Below are 19,566 nucleotides of genomic sequence, written 5' to 3'. Positions count from 1 at the left end.
CATCAGTCTGGGGACTGTTTGGGGACAAGTGTAATAGGTGTAAGCACCATGTTGGACCCCTGCCCAGCCGGGAAGCTATAACATGAAAATGACTACATGAGAGGAGGGATAACCCAAACAGGATGGGGCTGGATTATTATCCCAGTCAAGGGGAAAGATTATTGGATGGACTGGGGGAGGTTGTTTATCAAGAGCGGTCACGTCCACAGTACGATAGATGGCAGTGCTCTGCTGGGCCCGGCACGGACACCTGTAGGGGTTCATAGAATTCATAGTCCTGAGGGACAGCCCTTTCAAGGTCTTTGGGTGCAACCAGAGGGTACTGTAAAGAGAAAGACTACCTGTTTCTTGACCAGGAAGTGCTTCCATTAAGCTATGCACTGGCACTGGAAGTACTCCCAGATCCAACATTAAAGGAAGCCATCAAGGTTTGGGAGGCAGAGGGTTAAGCTCACCTGAAGGAGGAAAAGGGGTATTGTGAACTGGACATTGTGGTATGGACTTTGGTGCCTGGTATTCTGTGTTGTAGTTAAAGAAGAGGTATGTACTGTAAAGGCCAAGTCACAGATGACTCTGGGGATGAGTGTGTGCCGCTGCCTATGGAGAATTGTCTGCATGTGGAGTTACCCTGCTCTCAGTCCTAGGTGAGCATGTGCTGTTCTCTTGGAATCTCTTCTCTACACCTCACCTACTGTAGATGATATTGTTGGTATGGCCAGGGTATTTCAAACTGTTGTCCTGCATTGACAAGTGGCCCAGAAGGGTGTTTCTGTTGCTACTTTTTTATAGACATTATCTTCTTTTTTTCTTTATGAAAATGATCATTTTGTTTGGGTGTTTCTAGCCAGAGACTGAATTCCAGAATATGAATGCTGGACGTTAGGGCTCATTTGAAGATCTGGACTAGCAATGTAGGACAATCCATTTTGTATATTTTCAATTTTAGTATTAAGGATTTTATATATGAATAAACATCCATCCATCCATTATCCAACCCACTATATCCTAACTATAGGGTCATGGGGGTCTGCTGGAGCCAATCCCAGCCAACAGATGACGCAAGGCAGGAAACAAATCCCGGGCAGGGCGCCAGCCCACCGCAGGGCACACACCTAACCTGCATGTTTTTGGACTGTGGGAGGAAACCGGAGCACCCGGAGGAAACCCACACAGACACGGGGAGAACATGTAAGCTCCACACAGGGAGGACCCGGGAGGCAAACCCAGGTCTCCTAACTGCGAGGCAGCAGTGCTACCCACCGCACCACCGTGCCGCCCATGAATAAACATTTTTATATTTATTTATCTGTGTTGGGTAGCATAGTATAATTGGAGTGGAATGCAGACCAAGACCTTTTCCACTTTCATAAGGGAGCTGAGGTGAAACATGAGGACCCACATTTAAAGTCGTTGCTGACCCAAAAGAATTTATTCTGTTTGTTGCAAATGATTCTAGTTTAATTGCTTAGTCTGGTGAGTTGTTTTTATTAATAACAGAACATTAATTCTGTTCAATTGCATGAGAAGTAAACTACTAAAAAGGAATATAATACTCAAAAATCTAGGGAAAGGTACAGTATCTTCATTAATTAGTTTGTGCAAGAAATGGCATGCTCTCATGAAGAAGATGATACAGCTCTCACATGAGTAATTAGCCAAAGGGTATCTGGCTAAAAGACTACACTAAATAAGAGAACCTCTAAAACGATTTCACTGGCAGCCCGTACAGGCTTTGTTGTTTGCATGCTAGCAGGTCCTGAGAAGTTCACAAAACCTTCTTGTGCTACAGTTGTTAAAATATAATCTAAAGTGTGTGAAAAACCGAGAGGGAGATCAATAAGGTTTGCTGTCCCAAGAGTGAAAATCCCTTTTTAATGAGATGAAGAATAGTTTATAATGAAAGGACTTTGTGCCAGGAAAAGTGCAGCCATCATCTGGCAGTGAGGCAGAGGGTCCATTGGGGTTTTTATGCTTGGTGGATGAGAGAGGTGGGATGATGGGAAGAGCTCAGCTAGAGTCTAGGATCTTCTGGGTCAGTTATCTCCTGGTTTGGCAAAAACAAGAATACACAGGTGACTTTTTATTGTGCTGGGTCTCGACCGCTTATTTGAATATCATACTAAAAAGCATAGATGCTCTCACAGAAATTTGTTCCTACTTTTTCTCTTCATCCCACTTATTATTCCTCATAGCTTATGCTAAACCTCAAAAAATGGCAAACAAAATGCTCTCGCTGTTTGAAGGAAGCTCAAAACTTACTCACTTGTGAATTACTGTGGAGGATGTAAGTATTGACCTTGAGCTGTTAGCACATAAAGACTCTTCTTGCTCTCTCTGAGGTAAGGGTCACATGTAGTCACCTTGGCCACAATGACAAGTCCTACAATGGTTCTGTCCACCTTATCTATCACAATAATACATACTATACATGATAAGATAATAGGTTCTTATCAAGACTTGCCAGCTGGCTCTTGATTATATTACGGCCTCTCTGACATAATGACCATTTGCAGAATCAATACTGCCACAGAACTGGCTTAATAATGACGTCTTTTTTGGCAGAGGTAATACACCTTTTTCTGAAGCTAATTATCAAACTTTCCTTTGAGTTATCTCAGCTCTCACAAACACTTTATTGCCCTGACTGTATTTACTAGACAACTGATGAACTCCCTGCTATGATTAGAAATCACAGCATAAGAGATTGAGGGACAGATGTCTTTAGAGGTTAAAGGAACAGTCAAACATGATCCAGCCCCATGTTTTAGTCAACAATCTGATTGATCAGTTCTGTTTGGACCCTAACTTGGAGGGGTGGATCCGGGACTTTTTAACAAGCGAGTGTCAGTGACTGTTTCTCTGATGGCCTTAGTAGATATATTGGTACTCCACAAGGGTGCTGTCTATCTCCTCTTTGGTTTATCCTTTATACAAATGACTGCAGGCATTTACACAAGGATAGACACATCCTGAAAATTATAGATGACTCTGTCATTGTGAGTCTTCTACAAGATAAGGAGGACAGCCATGGACCTACTGTAAATCAGTCTGTACAATGGTGTGATCACTCTAACTTATAACTTAATATTTCTTAGGCAAAAGATATGGTTGTAGATTTCAAGTGTTCTCCGCCATCTGCTGTCTCAACTCTAAATAAAGGGGAGGCAGTTGAGATTGTAGAACAATACAAATATCTGGGAATAATCATTGATAACAAACTAAACCTGTAAAAATGTGCAGTCATGACTTTTCTTTCTTGGGAAACTCAACCATTTTAAAGTGGACAAAAACATAATGAGACCCTTTTATAAGTCCTTAATTGAAACCATTGTTACATTTGCTTTTGTCTGTTGGTATGACAACCTCAGTAATAAGAATGTAAACCATCTTAACAACATTATAAAAAGTAGCGGTAGAATTATTTGCTCACAGCAGACATCTATCACTGACATGTACTGCAAACAGGTTAGAAAGTTAGAAAGAAAGCCACCTCAGTTCCATCAGATAGTAGCCATCCTCTTTGCTGTCAATTCCAGCTCTTGCCATTAGGCTGCAGATTTAGGTTTCCAAAGGTAAAGAGTAACAAATTTCAGAACTCTTTTATTCCTAGAGCTATACACATTTTAAATTCTTTTACTAGTGAGGACGCGGCTAAATGTTAAATTTTGTATTATTGTTTTGTGTACTGTTGAAAGCAATTATTGTTCGTTGTACTAAAATTAATTTATTGATTCAGCGGGTTGGAAAATGGATGGATGGATGGATTAAATGTTGTGTCTTCATTTATCCATTGGATCTGTGTAACAAATGCTTCTGTTTTTGTACTTTCCTGCTGCAAACAAATTTTCCTCTGGGATAATAAAGTCTACCTAACCTAACCTAACCTAACCTAACCCTGACAATGCAGCATCTTAATATCTGTCTTATTTTTAGTTTGATATATAACATCTTTATCTTGTTTAAATATTGTAAAAATAGATTACTGTTGATCACTCATTAATAAGCACAACAAGACAAATGAAATTGAATTCACGGTGAAGCTTCGTGTCTCACTGTTTTGTCTTGGTAGAGTATTATATTGCTCTACTTTCCCCTTTTGTATTATTAATATGTAGCCTTTGTCAGAATGCCTCAAATCTCACAGACTTACCACTGTTTATAAGGTATTATAGTATATAACTTCTCCCCACCTTCCCTTCTACATCTATAACCTCAGGCAATTAGGTGTAGTAAAAGACAAGCAGGAGTTAAGTTACACTATAAATAATGTATTATTGGTAATATTCATAAATAATAACAATATGCAAAGTACATTTGAATATTGGCAACCATACAACCTGAAAAATGGTGATGTGTAGTTTCAGGCAGCACACAGACTTGTTAGTTACTTAAAATGTCTCTAATTAAGGCATCATTTGTGGTCATCTTTCTTCAGAACAGGCCGCATGCCTGTCTCAATATGGCTGCCGATCTGTGTTCTTCTTTGTGTTGTCCTTTTCAGTTCATGCGTCAGTTTGGTAAGAGAGAGAGAGTGAGGGAGTGAGCAAATTTATAGGTTTTTTGTCCAACTCCTAGAGCCAATAGGACGTCATGGAACTTAAAGGCTTTTGATACAAGACAGATCCAAACAGCCATACTTCAGACCAATTGGGGAATAGAAGACCTTCACACCTGCCACCCCCCAAAACCATATGTTAAGGTAAAGCTTGGCAGTTAGGCAGCCTGGCTTTCCTGCGGGGGTTGAGAGAGACACTTTAGCAGAGAAACACTTACCAAACTGGTTTAAGGCACTTACCCCAAACCCTGTCGTAAAATTCAAAGAGACACATTCCAAAAAGGGGGAGTAAACATGAATGCTTCTCACTAATGTAACACTAATATTACATTGCTTTGCCTAAGTTACAAATAAAGACATACAAAATATTTATCAACTTGTATGCAAAATTTCACATCACAACACTCACTTTGCACAAATATTCTCGAAATAGGTTGCATTTCACTTCCAGCAAAGTTCATGCCATTCACAAAAGAAGAATGGTGTTTCATTACTGTCTGAAGGGATCACAATGTATGATTTCCACTTCGGTCTCCCTGTCATTTAGTATTTAAATATTGAACTTTAGTAAGTGTGTAAGTATGCATATCGTTAATTAGAATAAGGTGTTTGTTAGGTAATGGAGGAAAACAAGAGAGGTTGAGTTGTCCTGGTCAGTGAGATTTTCCTGTAGAGACGGTGCATTTTAGTGTGTCTTTACGTTGAAACTATGCAGCATGTCACATTTTCAATAAAAATTCTGCGCTCTTTCACAGTGATGTGAATGAAGCAAAACAAAAAAATTTGATGTTGCTGATGTTTTACAGATTACATGCTTTAGACAACTGCAGGCAGGACCACAAGTAAGCACAAAAGTGAGAATGCGGCTTTATACAGTAGGATTCCTTAGTTTCCAACCAAAACAAAACTTTCAACCTCAAGAAACTCTTCAGTGAGCTTTGCCTTTTACAAGTGGGAAATCATCTATGAAGCACATTTTAGTGTTGCTGTAAAAAACTGTACTCAAATCGAAACTTGCCTGTTTTTCTCATCATTGCTCATTAATCAATTGTTCAAATAATTTGAATAAACAAAATGTCTCTTTGCATTATTTTGTTTTGAAGCACATTGCCATTGCATGTTGAAATGTTTTATTAAGCCATCAAGGTCAGAATTGTAGGTTCCATGTACAGTGTATGACGTGACTAAGGAGTTTTCGGGAGCTCTTCTGACTGTGGTATCTGCGCATTATGAAACCACAATAATCACAATTCATCACAATTCCAGAGGTACAACTGATATTCTTTATGGCCAATCAGAATCATTTCATCTGCTTCCAGTTAAATGACCTTTATGCATGATTTGGACTGACTATCATCCCAATCAAGATTAATTCCCAGGATGACCTCAAAGAATACGGAACCCACCCTCCATATTCTGAAAGGTATTGCAGTTCAACTCTCCCTTTATTGTGAATTTCTTTCTCTCTCTCTCTCCATTACCTTCTGACATAATTCACTTGGAATTATCTTTTAATTTATGCATCCAGTTTATGTAAAATATTTAAGCTTTTGTCTTGTTTTTCTGAATTTTGGTGATATTGTCATGCCACCGTATTGTAAATGATTTTCCCCATTTGCCACTGTTGTATATCTAGGCCGTACAGCTCCACAAACCCAGACACAGACAGACACAGTGACAGCGTGTGTGTGTGCCTGGCTCTGTTGTGTCAGGTTGTCCACAAGAACTGGCCTCCTGCCAGCCGACGGCCAGGAAATCTCATCTGGGACACTACTTCTGGTATATCGGGGCCGTACGGCTCCCCAAACCTGGACACAGACAGGCACAGTGGCACACAAGTGCAAAACCACCACACACTTTATTTCTTTTTCCATTGTGGGATATGTCTTCACGTTCCCCAGTCCCAGCAATACACCTCAATCTCCTCTCTCTCTCTCCCTCTCTCTCTCTTTTAGTCTTCTCTGACGCCTCTGCTCCTCTCCCGGCAAGTTTTATCTTCCTCCTCCCGACTCTGGCTTTTCGAATGGAGTGAAGTGGCCCCTTTTATGGGACACACAGAAGTGCTCCAGGTGCTCTCAGATCCTGTTCCAGCAGCACTTCCAGCTGTGGCGAAAGTGCAGTAGTCCAGAGCTCCGGAACTGTCCAAGCGCCCACTGGCCCCGATGTAATCCAGGGGGGTTGCCCTCTCGTGTTCCAGGGGAAGTATTGTCCAGGATATGTCATCCCCCCTGGTCCTTCCATCATAGGGGAATCCCGGCTGGGGAAGGGCCCTGGCCCCCCTCCACACCACCAGTCTATGTTCCATTGTTGATGGGTGCTGCCATGTTGTTGTCGGCAGATGTGCTGTTGCTGGTTAAATGATAAAATGTCATTGATCCCACACCATTTAAGATGATGGTGTATTGCACACAATGTCTACGCTATTGGATTTCAAACAAAACCAATGTTTGTTCACACTAAATTAGTTAGGGAAACACTTCTTTAGTTATGGTTGATGCATTTTGTGGGAACAATTTATCACTAAGAGTTTTGATTTCAGATTCTGCCTCTCCTGATCTTTTGGCTCTAATGTTTACTGAAAGTTCATTTGAACTTCACCTTGACTCTTCATCTCTTGGTCCATTCCTTCTCTGGCCTTTTTTAACCTTTTGGTCCCGCTAATCTAAAGTCAGAAGCAACCTGTATGACACACTTTTCTCCGGCTCTGTTAGGTGACCCAAAGCCAGGGTCCATACCCTAAGAGTATATATAGGGGCTGATTGACACTAGCAGTCAGGAGACACATGTCTGAAGTGCTGCCAAAGTGCTGTGTCTGCACCCCGTCCTTCAAAGCTGCCCATTAAGTTGCTTTTATGCCAACTTTTTCAGGTACTTCTACCCTTTCTGACATGTCTCAGTCACCTGACAAGTCTGTCTCCCTTAGGTTTGGACCCGGGGTGCTACACTGCTTTCTTCTTAGAACCTTTGTCCTCAAGGGTAACATGAACTTCATCTGCTGGGATATTTGAGGGATACAAGCCATTCAAATGATCTGTGATGTGCGTGATCAATTGATCCACTTCTATTAAATCTAAACGAGTCCTCCATCTCGGTATTGTTATTCGGCTCATCTCCCAATGGCTTCCACCAGTGAAATGAGCTAGGACACAGCCATCTGAGGAGAAATCTTCCTCTGGCTAGTCAAGTGTTTCGTCCTCACTCTGCACTCAGTTAACCAGTGAGCCCAAAACCACTTTTGCCAAGAATCACTTCTAGTCTCATCCTGGAATCACTTTTGAGTTCAGGGACACTTCTGTAACTGCATCAAACACATCGGCCTTGGACTCCCTTTCAGGGGCTTCCATGTTGCTGTGTCCCAAAACCTTCTATAATTATAATGCCTGTTTTCCAAGGCAGTCCTTTAGATGCCTGTTCTTGTGGATGGCGGTCACAATCAGACATGTCCGTGTCATGGACATGTGCCAGGGTGTGTTGTCATTTTCAGCTTTTCCTATCTGCTACTTTCAATTCAGCCACTTTCATCTCTTTCTTTCTCTCTCCAGCTCAGGTGTCTCTGCCTACAAAACTCCAAGCGCATTTAACACCAGTGCATGACCTACCACCCATGGAAGTGTTCTTTTTCCTACATTAGCATGGCTTACTATACTATGATGTGATAAGTTAAGATAATTTAAGAAGATTAAATACTCAGAAAATGGAAAGCGGGGTACTTAACTGTAAAACTACTGAAAGCACAAAGTGCCACCTATCCTGGAGTTTTGGTCAGGTTTCATCCATAAGGTTTAATGAGAGGTACCATAGAAACAGAAGTAAAAAGGTACGCTGATTTTGTGTTTTTTACTAAATGAAAGGATATATACATTTTAATGCATTCTTGTTTGTCATGTGTAAAATAAGAATGAAGAAGGAGATTGTAAAGGGCTTGGGAATGTCCAGGGACCTTGTTCAATGACCATGAAATCAAAGAAAAAAAAACCAAAAAGTAAAGTCTGTGACCACCAGGGGATGCCTCAGTGCCCCCTCACAAAACACATCCCAGCCATTGACAAGTTCCAGTTCAATTTAATAATGATTCATTATTAACAGTACCTTAGTCTTTTTAATCAACCAAACAATAGACCAAATAGTAAACCAACAGCTTCCATCTCCTTCCCTTCCTCCTTCACAAGTGTCATTCACTCCCTCTCAACTCTATATCACTTGTACGAGGCAAAGCAGCTCCTTTTATGTGGGATTGGGAGTACTTCTGGTGCCTCAGTATTGCATGCAAAAGCACTTCTGGGCCACACATAAGTTGCAAGAAGCAAGAAGGTTCCCGTCCTATAGCACCGCCTGGTGGCACACAAGGACCTAACAGGGGTGCCCTTCCACACTACAATTCACAAGCAACTCAGGAAGTGTCCAAGTTGGGAGCGAACCAGAGGAATACTCGGGCTGGGGGATGAATTGTTCATAATTTCTAACCTTTCCCAGTCTATCCATCATTCGTTTATCCTGACTGGGATAGGAATTGAGGTTTACACTTCCACTCCTGTGTTCTTCATAGTATGACCTCCCAGCTGGGTAGGATTTCATCCCCGATCCCAGTTGGGATGCCAGTCCATCCACTCCATCATTTACAAGTCCAACAAAAAAACACCAAGCATCTGTTGCCTGTTTACATGTTGTATAAATCAGCTCTCCTGAGTTTCAGGTTCCTCAAATAGGAGTTTGTCACATTGGAGATGTGTTCTTCTTGGAGGTGGGTTTGTAAATGAATGCTGATTTCGTTGTTGTCTTTCTTTAAAATGGTCCCGGAATGGAGGAAGCAAAACCCAGAAGTGATGTCAGAAGTCATCTCCTGACTCGTCCTTCAGTCTGAGGTGTTAGTGGCTGCAAACACCACATGCATTTATGGCAGAGGTATCACATTAACAGGGCCTTGCAGATGCTCCTTATGCGCATGCATGTGACACATGTCACCCTAGAGCAATGACTTGTTACATGTTGGTGTGCCTCATTCCTTTTAAATCAGCCTGTAATTCTAGATCCCATGACAAAGCTTCACTAGATAGTATTGCCTGGAAGGTTGATCCCATGGTCAGCAGTGATCAGTGCCGTTTGTGCTTATAAATATCTTGCGTCTAGATGACTGTCCCCGATGGAATTTTAACTCATTTTTTTATAGTTCACTTGCACTTTTCCAGCTTCTCAGAGGTCTCTGGTTTCCTTGTTTCTTGGAATTGCATCTCAGCTCTGTAACTGAGTAGCTCAGGTTGTGTTTTCCTGCTGTTTTCACTCATTAAAATATAAAGCTGACACAGTGCTGGTAACATATGGGATCACTCCTACATGAAGCAATTCCCAGGCATTTGGCTCCTGCCCAAGACCACGCCTGACTCTTTCCTGAAAACTGGATCGTTGGTTTTACTTTCTTTTATTTAGAAGTCATTCCTCAGCCTGACTGCTGCACAATGGCAGAAGCCCGGCTGTCGATGTTACAGGAAATGTTCAACTGCTCCATGTGTCAGGGGATTCTACAGGACCCTGTCTCGACCCCCTGTGGGCACAACTTCTGCACTAACTGCATTAATAAACACTGGGATCAGAGTGATCAGGCAGAGGGCTACAAGTGTCCCCAGTGCAATGAAGTCTTCAGCTCCCGGCCTGTCCTGTCCAGAAATGCCATGCTGGCTGAAGTTATGGGAAAATTAAAACAGATGGAGGTCAGCCTCCCACCTGAGGAAAGCTGTGCAGGTCCTGGAGATCTGGAGTGTGATGTCTGCACCGATAAGAAGCGAAAAGCTGTGAAGTACTGCTTGACCTGCCAGGCCTTCTTCTGCGAGACTCACATTCAGCCTCATAGAAACTCTGAAGCATTTAAGAAGCACACGCTGGATGATCCAGTGGCTCGTCTGCCCCAGGAGCTCTGCTTAAGACATCAGAAACCCATTGAGTTTTTCTGCAGGACTGACTGGTTGTCTCTTTGTTACAGCTGTGTGTTGACAGAACACAAGAGCCATGACACCGCAACGCTGGAGACAGAGCAAGTGGAGAAACAGGTGATGTACAGGGGTGGGATGAAGGAAGGTGGGAATTCCAGCAGTGGAATATCTAAGCCAGCAGTTCTCAAACTGTGGGGCGTGCCAACTTGGGGGGGCACTGAAGCTGTACGAATAAATGACATCAAAATTAATATTTTACATTTTTTATTCAAATTTAAATTTGCACGCATATAATCGCAATGAATGCATTATAACAAAAATTAAAATAAAACATTTCTAAAGCATAGATCTAATGACTAATTAACAAACGGTGCCACTACTGCTGCTTTTATAGTTGTGTATTTTCAATCCAGAAAGTTCGAGACGTATCGGTACATGTCGCGAACATTCGGGTAACATTAGATCAGGTGATAATGCGGCACGACTGCACCACATTGGCCGCATAGCCAATATTGCCAAATTGAGTTAAATAATTTACTGCGTATTGGGTTATTTTCATGATACAACTAACAGCGGTATAATATTTGTCGGACAAAAATACGTTCGTCTCGAGCAGATTGACTTCATCGGGTCCTCGTTTGTGAGATTTTTAAAAATTAAAACATATATAATCGTTTATTAAAATAATAAAGAATAAATAATTTATTCTTGGGTTTTTGGATTAGAATTACTACCAAAAACCACACAAGGCATTTTAACAGTTATTAAAGCACTTAAAAAAAAATAAATTGCAAATATTTCATTGAAGTTAGCCGAACACATGTAAATCTTATGGAAGTAAAAATGATAGGATACCACGGCACCACATGAGTATCATACCTTCATTAGTTGTATCATGGGTTATTCTCATCTATTTTATATTATGCAAGGGGCGCAGAATTACTCCAGGTAGAAAAGGGAGGGCGTGAAATACGAAAGTTTGAGAACCGCTGATCTAAGCCATGACCCTAATAGAGTACTGTTGACTATTGTGACTAATACTAATAACTAATACTTATTGACCCCATGTAAATGCACAGACCTTTACTGACCATGTGAAAGTTCATGTTGACTGTATATGGCTAGTTCCACACTACTTTGTTTTCATTTAAAAACACACACATTACTGTCTGTTTTTGTCCTTTCGTCCACACTACTCTGACATTTTTAACTTCCGAAACACTCTTCAGAGTCGTATACTTCTGAAAATGCCTGCTTGACTGTAATATAGATGGGTTGAAAGCGCAGACTCTAACCCCTCTCTGATTGGTTCATTCTTATTACATAGCCCTTCCCTGATTGGGTCCTGCCCCTTACAACATCCCAGTCTCTGACTGGTCACCCTTCACATGTCATGTTTTCCTGGCTCAGATTCAAAGTTTTGTGCCATGTGTGCCATTTATTGATGTTAATGTTGCTTTTGTTGGTCACGTGTACTTTTATTTGTTTTTGATCTTGTCTGTAAGCTGCCAGCGTTATGTTCCTTTTGTTTTGTGGGTGGTCCCTCCAAGAGGCGGAGTTACCTGCCAATCACCGCTAGGAACTGCCCAACACCCACTAAATCCCGAAGGTGCGTGGGAGTGATGAGTTTACCTGTGCTTTACTGTTCCAAATTGTGATTTACCGATTACTTGACCTCCTGGTCTGCTCATTTCTATTACGTCTCTGGATTTCTGTATTGCAGCGTTTCTCAACCTTTAAGTATTTGCAACCCGAGTTTTCATAACAGTTTTAATCGTGCCCCCCTGTAACATTTTTATGTAGTTTAAGTTAATTTGTTTTGGTTTCAACAGATGTTTTTTCACATTTTTGATTCTTGTTTTCTTTTTTTCACATCTTCGCACCCCCCTTTTTGTTACTTCATGCCCCCCTAGGGGGGCCCGCCCCACAGGTTCAGAACCACTGCTGTATTGGGATCTTGTTCACCTGAATTGCTTTGGGTTTTAGGCAACTCCATTTTTCCTTTTGTGCTCTATGGAGCTTCATTCTTGTTACAAGCATTTTGTGGAAATACACCCTTTTCTTTTTATAAAGATTATGTGTTGCCCTTATATTTAGCCAGTGTTTGGTGGTATACCCCTCTCAAGTGGGCATTTCTGGAAGTGTATTGGAATTGATTGGAATTATGCACCTTGGGACTGCTAGTTCACAACATTACAGAAGAAAACCATATTCAAAAATAGCAGACATAGAGGAGTTGCTTTCCATAGTGCATGTTGCTTACCTTTATGCTTCTAAATAATTCAGCTGTCATTACAGTTCTGTGATAAACCCCATGGCCGGTGGCATTACCACCCCTTCAAGGATTTTTTTCCATCAATGCATGTGTGCCCCATGTTGGCGGACATTTGCATCATAAGCATTTGCAGTCATTTTAGTGTGGACAGAGATACTTTTGAAAATAGCGTGAAAACACAGAGATGGTTTTCATTTTAAGTAAATGTGGTAATATAGTAACGTAAATGTAACCTAAGAATGGACTTACCAAACTGTCTGCTGTAAATGTAAATTCATTGCCCATGCTGAACACAGGCATTTGTTAAGGTTTATTTAATTTACAGTTGTTTTGCCTTTGTTGTGAATGCTACATCAGTAATGAAAGAATCCCCCTTTGACTACCCAGGCCCAGTTAAAGACAGCACAGACCGAAATCCAGCAGAGAGTCCAGGAAAGAGAGAAGAAACTGGAAGAGGTGTTGAAGGCCGCAGAGTTGATCAAGGTGAGAGATTCATGCTGGAAATGGAGCTCATGTGTCATTCCAGATTATAATAAAAGTGTGTCCACCATTTCATTATCTTATGAAGAGGAATGGTGTTTCTGATATTCCGCCTTAATCTTCGTGAATGGGATATTTTTGCAGGGTAATGGGATGTAACTTTTAACTTGGCTTTACCTTGGTTATAAATGTTTAGAAAATAGTAGCTCCCTGAAGCAATGGTTCAACTTGAATACAGAAGAAGCAGGACATTTTTTTTTCTAAACAGATGGATTCGTTAGAATGATTTGTCTTGAATAGGATTTGTAGACACTAGGAGTCACTGTTGCCTCTTAAACCCAAAAGACAGACACAAAGGACACCAGGTAAAAGCACTAAGATGTATTCTCTAATTATTTTCTTCATGTACAGTGCATCACAGCCACTATAAACAGATAAATAAAGCACAAATCACAATAACCACAAATCTTCTCTCTCTTTCTTTCTCCTCCACTCCTCCCAGCAAGCGTTGTCCACCTCAGGCTCATCTGCTGGGTTTTCAGCAGTCATTTTATATAGTCCCCGACCCAGAAGTGCCCCTACTCTTCCATTCACATGACCTGCAAGCACTTCCAGGTCAGATGGAGAATTCAAGCTTTTAAATCAGCCCAGAAGTACTTCTTGTGACCTACTAGTACTCCCAGACTCAGTGAGAACCTTGTCTCCCAGTGTCCTACAGCATCCCATGTTGGCACCCATGGTACCCAGCAGGGTTGTGATGCTAAACTCCATATCCCACAGTGCCCTGCAGGAATCCAGGGCGGCGCAATACTGTAGGGAAACTGCGCTCTAGAGACTCGGGGGAGGCAATGTCCTAAAATACTTTGCCTTCCCTTCTCCTTCCAGTCTTCGGGCGTCCCGGCTCGGTTGAGCTGCTGGCCAGTTAGCACAGGTTAAATGCCACGTAAACTTGGCAACATGTTGTTCTGAGAGTGAAGAAGACAGAAGTTTCAAGGTAAGGCGGTAATACTCATTGATCATGGCACTGGAGAATGGCGACCTGTTTCATGCTGATTAGCATATGCAAGTAAGAATTACACTGCACTCTGTACATGTGACAATAATGACCATAGAAACCATTAAACTTTTTGTGTTGGTTAAACTCCCCTTGGAAAGCGACAAAAGCACTTAGGCATCATAGTGTGGAGTCCATCTAAGCATTGTGTAATTGCTGCTTCCGAGAGGCAAACATCTCAGAAGAGCAGGCCTGACAGGTTAAATAATACCACCTGAGGCAAGGCATATTTTTGCCCAAAAGAAACGTATTAGTCATGAGACAAAACACTTACTCCACATACAAAAGATATTGTGATACACGCTTTAGAGCACAATTGTTCTCTTTTCTGCAGACAACTGACTGTGCATAGTAATGGTTGCCAGACAAAAACAAAATAGAAACAGAAATGGTAAGTTATTCTATTAAACTGAAAGTAATATTATTAATAAAAATAAGTGTAAAATATGATTCAGCACTTTGGAAAATCCAAAATGGGAACAACTATGAACAAAAAGAAGCTGAATCAAGCACTGAGAAATTTCTAAAACTCACTGAATCATAGTATCTGTTGTATTTATTGCAGTCTTCATTCTAGGATAGATATTTAGTGTATTGTACATAGTACATATTTTTTCACACTATATATGCTCCTTGTCCAGTGAGACTTCAGTTGTTTCATATGGCCAGACAGTCAAACAGGGCGACTGAAGTGGGTGCTTTTCATGTTATACAGTATTAGCCATCCCCTGCAGCTTCGCCCGTGTAGAAGTGAAACAGGACAGTGAGGAGGACCCTGCCCGGCTCCACACTCCTGACGTTACGCTTCCCCCTCCCCTCAGCCCGCAACCTCTGTCTCGGATTAGGGCAAATATATCACTCCTGCAAGCGAACTATGATGCTTAGCGCGATGACAGAAGTAGCAAAATTAACCGGAATGTTCAGGCAAATTATAGAAAAAAAACCAATCTAAATCCGTTAAGTAGATCCCTCGTGGAAAGCGGAAAGACAGACAGACAGATGTTGGATTTTATATATAGAGAGATGTGAATGCACCTAAAAAGAATAGACTTCTTCTTGCTTTAAAACTGAATTGGTTTAATTCTGATCTCTTATTTCACTTAGGTCTCCGCAGAAAAAGAGGTGCGGGACAGTGAAGCAGCATTCCATGCGGTCATCCAGTCCATGGAAGAGGCCAGCAAGAAAGTGAGTGAGCTGATCAGAGACCAGGCAGAGAGAGAAGTGAAGACGGTGGAAGGCATCAAGGAGCAGCTGGAGAAGGAGATTGAAGAACTGAAGAAGAGAGACAGGGAGCTGTCAGAGCTGGCACGGGTCGAGGACCAAATCCACTTCCTCCAGGTGAGGGTGTCAGCAGAAGGCCTCAGCAAAGGCCCAGTTATTTGGTTTTAACTCTATTCTTTCTGCTTTCCTGATGTAGAATTTTCCATGCCCTCCTGTCCCTCCTGGAGATAAAGAGTTGCTGTCCGTCACGATCTGCAGTGACATCTCTATTAAGGAGCTGAAGGAGTTGCTGTCTTCTCTGAAGGAGTCTATGGAACCAGTAAAGAAATGTCAGCTACTGAAAACAACCAAGAAAGGTGTGATAAATACACAAGACCATGCAGGCCATTGCTGATCTTATTATTTAATGTATTAACTTCTGTCCTAGTAAATCCATCCACCCATATCTTTCTAGCCAGAGCCTATGGATGCAAGGCAGGATCTATCCCAGGAATCACAAAACAAACTGTGGTTTACCAGAAGCAAAATAAACACCATTAGCACATACATTTTCATGTCATCGTGAACCTTCACCATGTGCAAAAGCAGGGCACAAATCATTAGGGTGCGTTTCACAGAAAGGGGGATGTGGGCAGAAAACACTTATCTACAAGCACCACGCATCCACTGGTCTGGACAAGTGGCCACCAATGAGCCCCTGAAAGGATCCTGGATTACTTTGACTCATGGAATTGGAGAAACTGAACACTGATGGTGTTACCTCTGACCCTAAATGAGCGGTTCCAGGTGAAACCCGCTGGGTGAATGAGTTGAGTAACTGGCAGTGCTGGAGAGCGGCCAAAGAAAGAGACTTTGGTAACAAATCCTTGGGGAGCCATATCCCTTGATTTCCCCACAAAATCTCATATTAGTGAGTTTCACTTTTTATAATTGTGATATCAAATTGAAAGCAAATCTTAGGGGCAAATTCAAGAAACTGTATGTGAACTGAAACTTTTCTGTTTCACTTTTCATTAATCACAGACACACTGCCTCCAAGAGTTGGTTACATTAAGCTGTTATCTATCCTGGCGACTTTGGGCTTAGGACAGAAAACAACCCTAGTCCACCAAAGGGTGAAGTTACACATTTTTACTGATTCATCTATTAACATAAGGTGGCCATGAGGCTAAGGATCTATGCTGGTATCTGGTAGGTTGCCAGTTAAAATCCTGTTACTGTCAAAAGGGATCCTACTCCCTTGGGCCCTTGAACAAGGCCCTTAACCTGAAAATTGCTCCCAGGCCGCTGTACAATGGCTGACCCTGTGCTCTGACCTAACAAAGGTTATGTCAATAGATAATTTCCCCTTGAAGATTAACACAGTGTTCCAAATACCAAAACATAATCAAAGCAAAAAGAACTTCACCTAAAATTTTAGAAAACTTCACGTGGAATCTCATCCAGGTGTACATTGCACAAACAAAAAATACTAAGCAACTGAAGCAACTTTACATATGAAGTACAATTAAAGTTTGGGTTACTCATGGAGGCAGCGGTGGGATTTCAAGATTTGAGTCCACTTTCCTAGTTACACCTACCTAACATTTTCATTTAAAGGTCTTTCGTTAAGATATATCCTTGTCCTTATATCATAAGCATTTATTTCAGTTTCCTATAGACTCTATGATGTTTATCCAAACTGCTTTGCAAGTGTGGGAAGTCAAGAATAAGCATGAGATTCCTATGTAAAGAGTGACCCGTATTTTGCTTTTGTCATCTTTGTTCTGTAGGAGAAGAGTCAGTTTACATCCTGAGATTTCCAAGAAGCGAACAAGACTTTTTAAAATGTAAGTGTACTTCTCCAATTGCTGATTTCTTTGACACTCAAAGGTGTATATACCGTGGGGTGTATTTTACTGACACTTTTTAGGTCTGCTGATTCTCACAAAGTACTTTCCAGTAAATACAAAGTAATTCTAAGCAATCACTTTGACCTTAGTGTGAAATAATTTTTCTTGGTAGTTGTGAGGTCTTCCCGTACAAGAATAGCAACATACAATAGGTGTTCAGGGAATAGTACTAGGAATATGTCAATTATATAAATTATATACTGTGTTCTGGCCATCCCACTCAACAGTTCTTTTTCCAATAGGAGAATTATGGGAAATACTAAAGTGGTACCTCAGACAACCGCATGAAAGCACCGGTTGATGAAGAAACCATGAAAGAATAGTGTGATGTCCACTCAATGCAGTTCTGGTTCTTGCCGAATCTATACTGAAGCTGTTCTGTTGGCTAATGGTGGCCCCATGTCCCACCTATACAATTTACATTTTCTTTATTTTCCCAATTATCTGCACCCAAATCATTTCATAAAGTCCAACACAGTGTAGTATCTGGAAAAAAAACCCATGTAATTCTGATTTATTTTCTGTTGCAAGACTGGCCTTACCTTCTGAGGCTATTCATCTTCATGTTCATTTCATCCCTCCATACATCCAACTAATTCTGTCTTTCCAATTGCTGCACTAAAGTGTAACCCTCCGAATTTCTACCTTTTGTAGATGCCTGTCAACTCACCTTGAACCCATGCACAGCAAATGAATACTTGTGGTTGTCTGAAGATGTCAGGAAAGTCACACACAGCACAGAGCCTTGTCCCAGCTTCGACCACCCTGACAGATTTGATCGTTGGTTACAAGTCCTCTGCAATGAGGGTCTGTACAAGAGTCGCTACTACTGGGAAGTGGAGACTGTTGGGAATCGTGCAGTCATTGGAGTAGCTTACCATTCGATTGGGCGCAAAGGAGGAGATGAAGACTGCCATCTGGGAGGCAATAAGAGCTCCTGGGGCTTGTATTGTTCTGGTTCCAGCTACTCCGCTCGCCACAATAAACAGGAAACAGAAATAATTGCCCCCTACTCCTCCAGAATCGGGGTGTACTTGGACTACCCCTCTGGTACTCTCTCGTTTTACAGCATCTTAGACACAATGACGCTTCTTCACAGGTTTGAGGGCAACTTCACTGAACTGCTCTATCCAGGCTTTTCTCTTAATTGTTATGGCTCCAGTGTGACAATCTGCCAAGTGAACCAGCAGGCTTAGTGCTAAAATGGTGTTTCAAATCATGGGAGACAGGAAAAGGGCAGTAGGGATATGTTATGAGGATGGTGTAATATTATTATGAGAAAAGTATGCACTTTAAAATACTTTAGAAAGTGAATTGTTGTAGATTCTAAAGGTTAAAACTAGTATAGAAAAATTTCAGAGATTCTGGCCAGCTGACCTGAGGGAATACAGGTAGGCTGAACTGAAAGTCCAGCATAGCCTGGAATGGAAGAGATAAATCAAATGTATGACACCAGCTCAGCCTCCAGGAGGAAAGCATGGACTGGAATGAAGCAGGGAATTATCCTATCCCATTACTCCAGGAGGTACATCAGGTAAGCAGGATTAATGTAAAGACAGGGTAGAAAAGAAACTCTCTCACTCTCGGCTGACATATTCAGACAGGTCATGCTATCTGTTTACTCCACTCTGTTTAAGGGCCATGCTCAACCACGTTGGACCAGAGGCCAATCAACACACAACTTTAGAAAGGCACCTGATAGCTTATACAAGATGAACTGATTATTTCCAAGCTTGTAGTAATATCATTTTGCAAATATTTGCATTTGTGCATTGTTGTAATCTTAGGCGTATTATCTACGTATAATCTCTCTATATATATAAAATCCAACATCTGTCTGTCTGTATTCTGTCTGTTTTTCACAAGTGAACTACTTAACAGATTTAAATTGGATTTATTTCTATAATTTGCTTGAACATTCTGGTTGATTTTGCGATTTCTCTCATTGCGCTATGTATCATAGTTCGCTTGTGGCAACAATTTATTTGCACGAATCCGAGAGGCATGCAGCAGGCCGAGGCGGAAGGGGTTCAGGCCTTCCTAACTCACGCACCAGCCTCAGAGCATGTCTTACATCCAATTAGCTAGCGAACGAGAGAACTATTTAACGGATTTAGATCAGATTTTTTTCTATAATTTTCTTGAACATTCCAGTTGATTTTGCA

General features: G+C 41.4%; 1 protein-coding gene across 1 annotated transcript; it reads left to right on the top strand.

Moving 5' to 3' along the window:
• The first annotated feature begins 9,956 nt into the window (after positions 1–9,956).
• Positions 9,957–19,239, top strand: LOC120536940 (E3 ubiquitin-protein ligase TRIM16-like). Its single transcript, XM_039765515.1, has 6 exons — positions 9,957–10,596; positions 13,142–13,237; positions 15,393–15,626; positions 15,706–15,865; positions 17,282–17,338; positions 18,056–19,239. The coding sequence occupies exons 1-6, from the start codon at positions 10,009–10,011 to the stop codon at positions 18,595–18,597; spliced, it is 1,677 nt and encodes a 558-aa protein (XP_039621449.1). The 5' UTR covers positions 9,957–10,008; the 3' UTR covers positions 18,598–19,239.
• Positions 19,240–19,566: the final 327 nt, after the last annotated feature.

The sequence above is a fragment of the Polypterus senegalus genome, chromosome 10 (assembly GCF_016835505.1).
Source record: "Polypterus senegalus isolate Bchr_013 chromosome 10, ASM1683550v1, whole genome shotgun sequence".
Classification (NCBI taxonomy): Eukaryota; Metazoa; Chordata; class Cladistia; order Polypteriformes; family Polypteridae; genus Polypterus; species Polypterus senegalus.
Note: the sequence above shows the minus strand (reverse complement) of the source record. Positions and strands in the feature narration are given on the sequence as shown.

Excerpts from the sequence above, each read along its gene's own strand:
- LOC120536940 (XM_039765515.1), top strand. The coding sequence starts at position 10,009 with ATGGCAGAAGCCCGGCTGTCGATGTTACAGGAAATGTTCAACTGCTCC. Across the intron at positions 15,866-17,281 it reads ACTGAAAACAACCAAGAAAG|GAGAAGAGTCAGTTTACATC; the intron begins GTGTGATAAATA and ends TTTGTTCTGTAG. Across the intron at positions 17,339-18,055 it reads CGAACAAGACTTTTTAAAAT|ATGCCTGTCAACTCACCTTG; the intron begins GTAAGTGTACTT and ends TACCTTTTGTAG.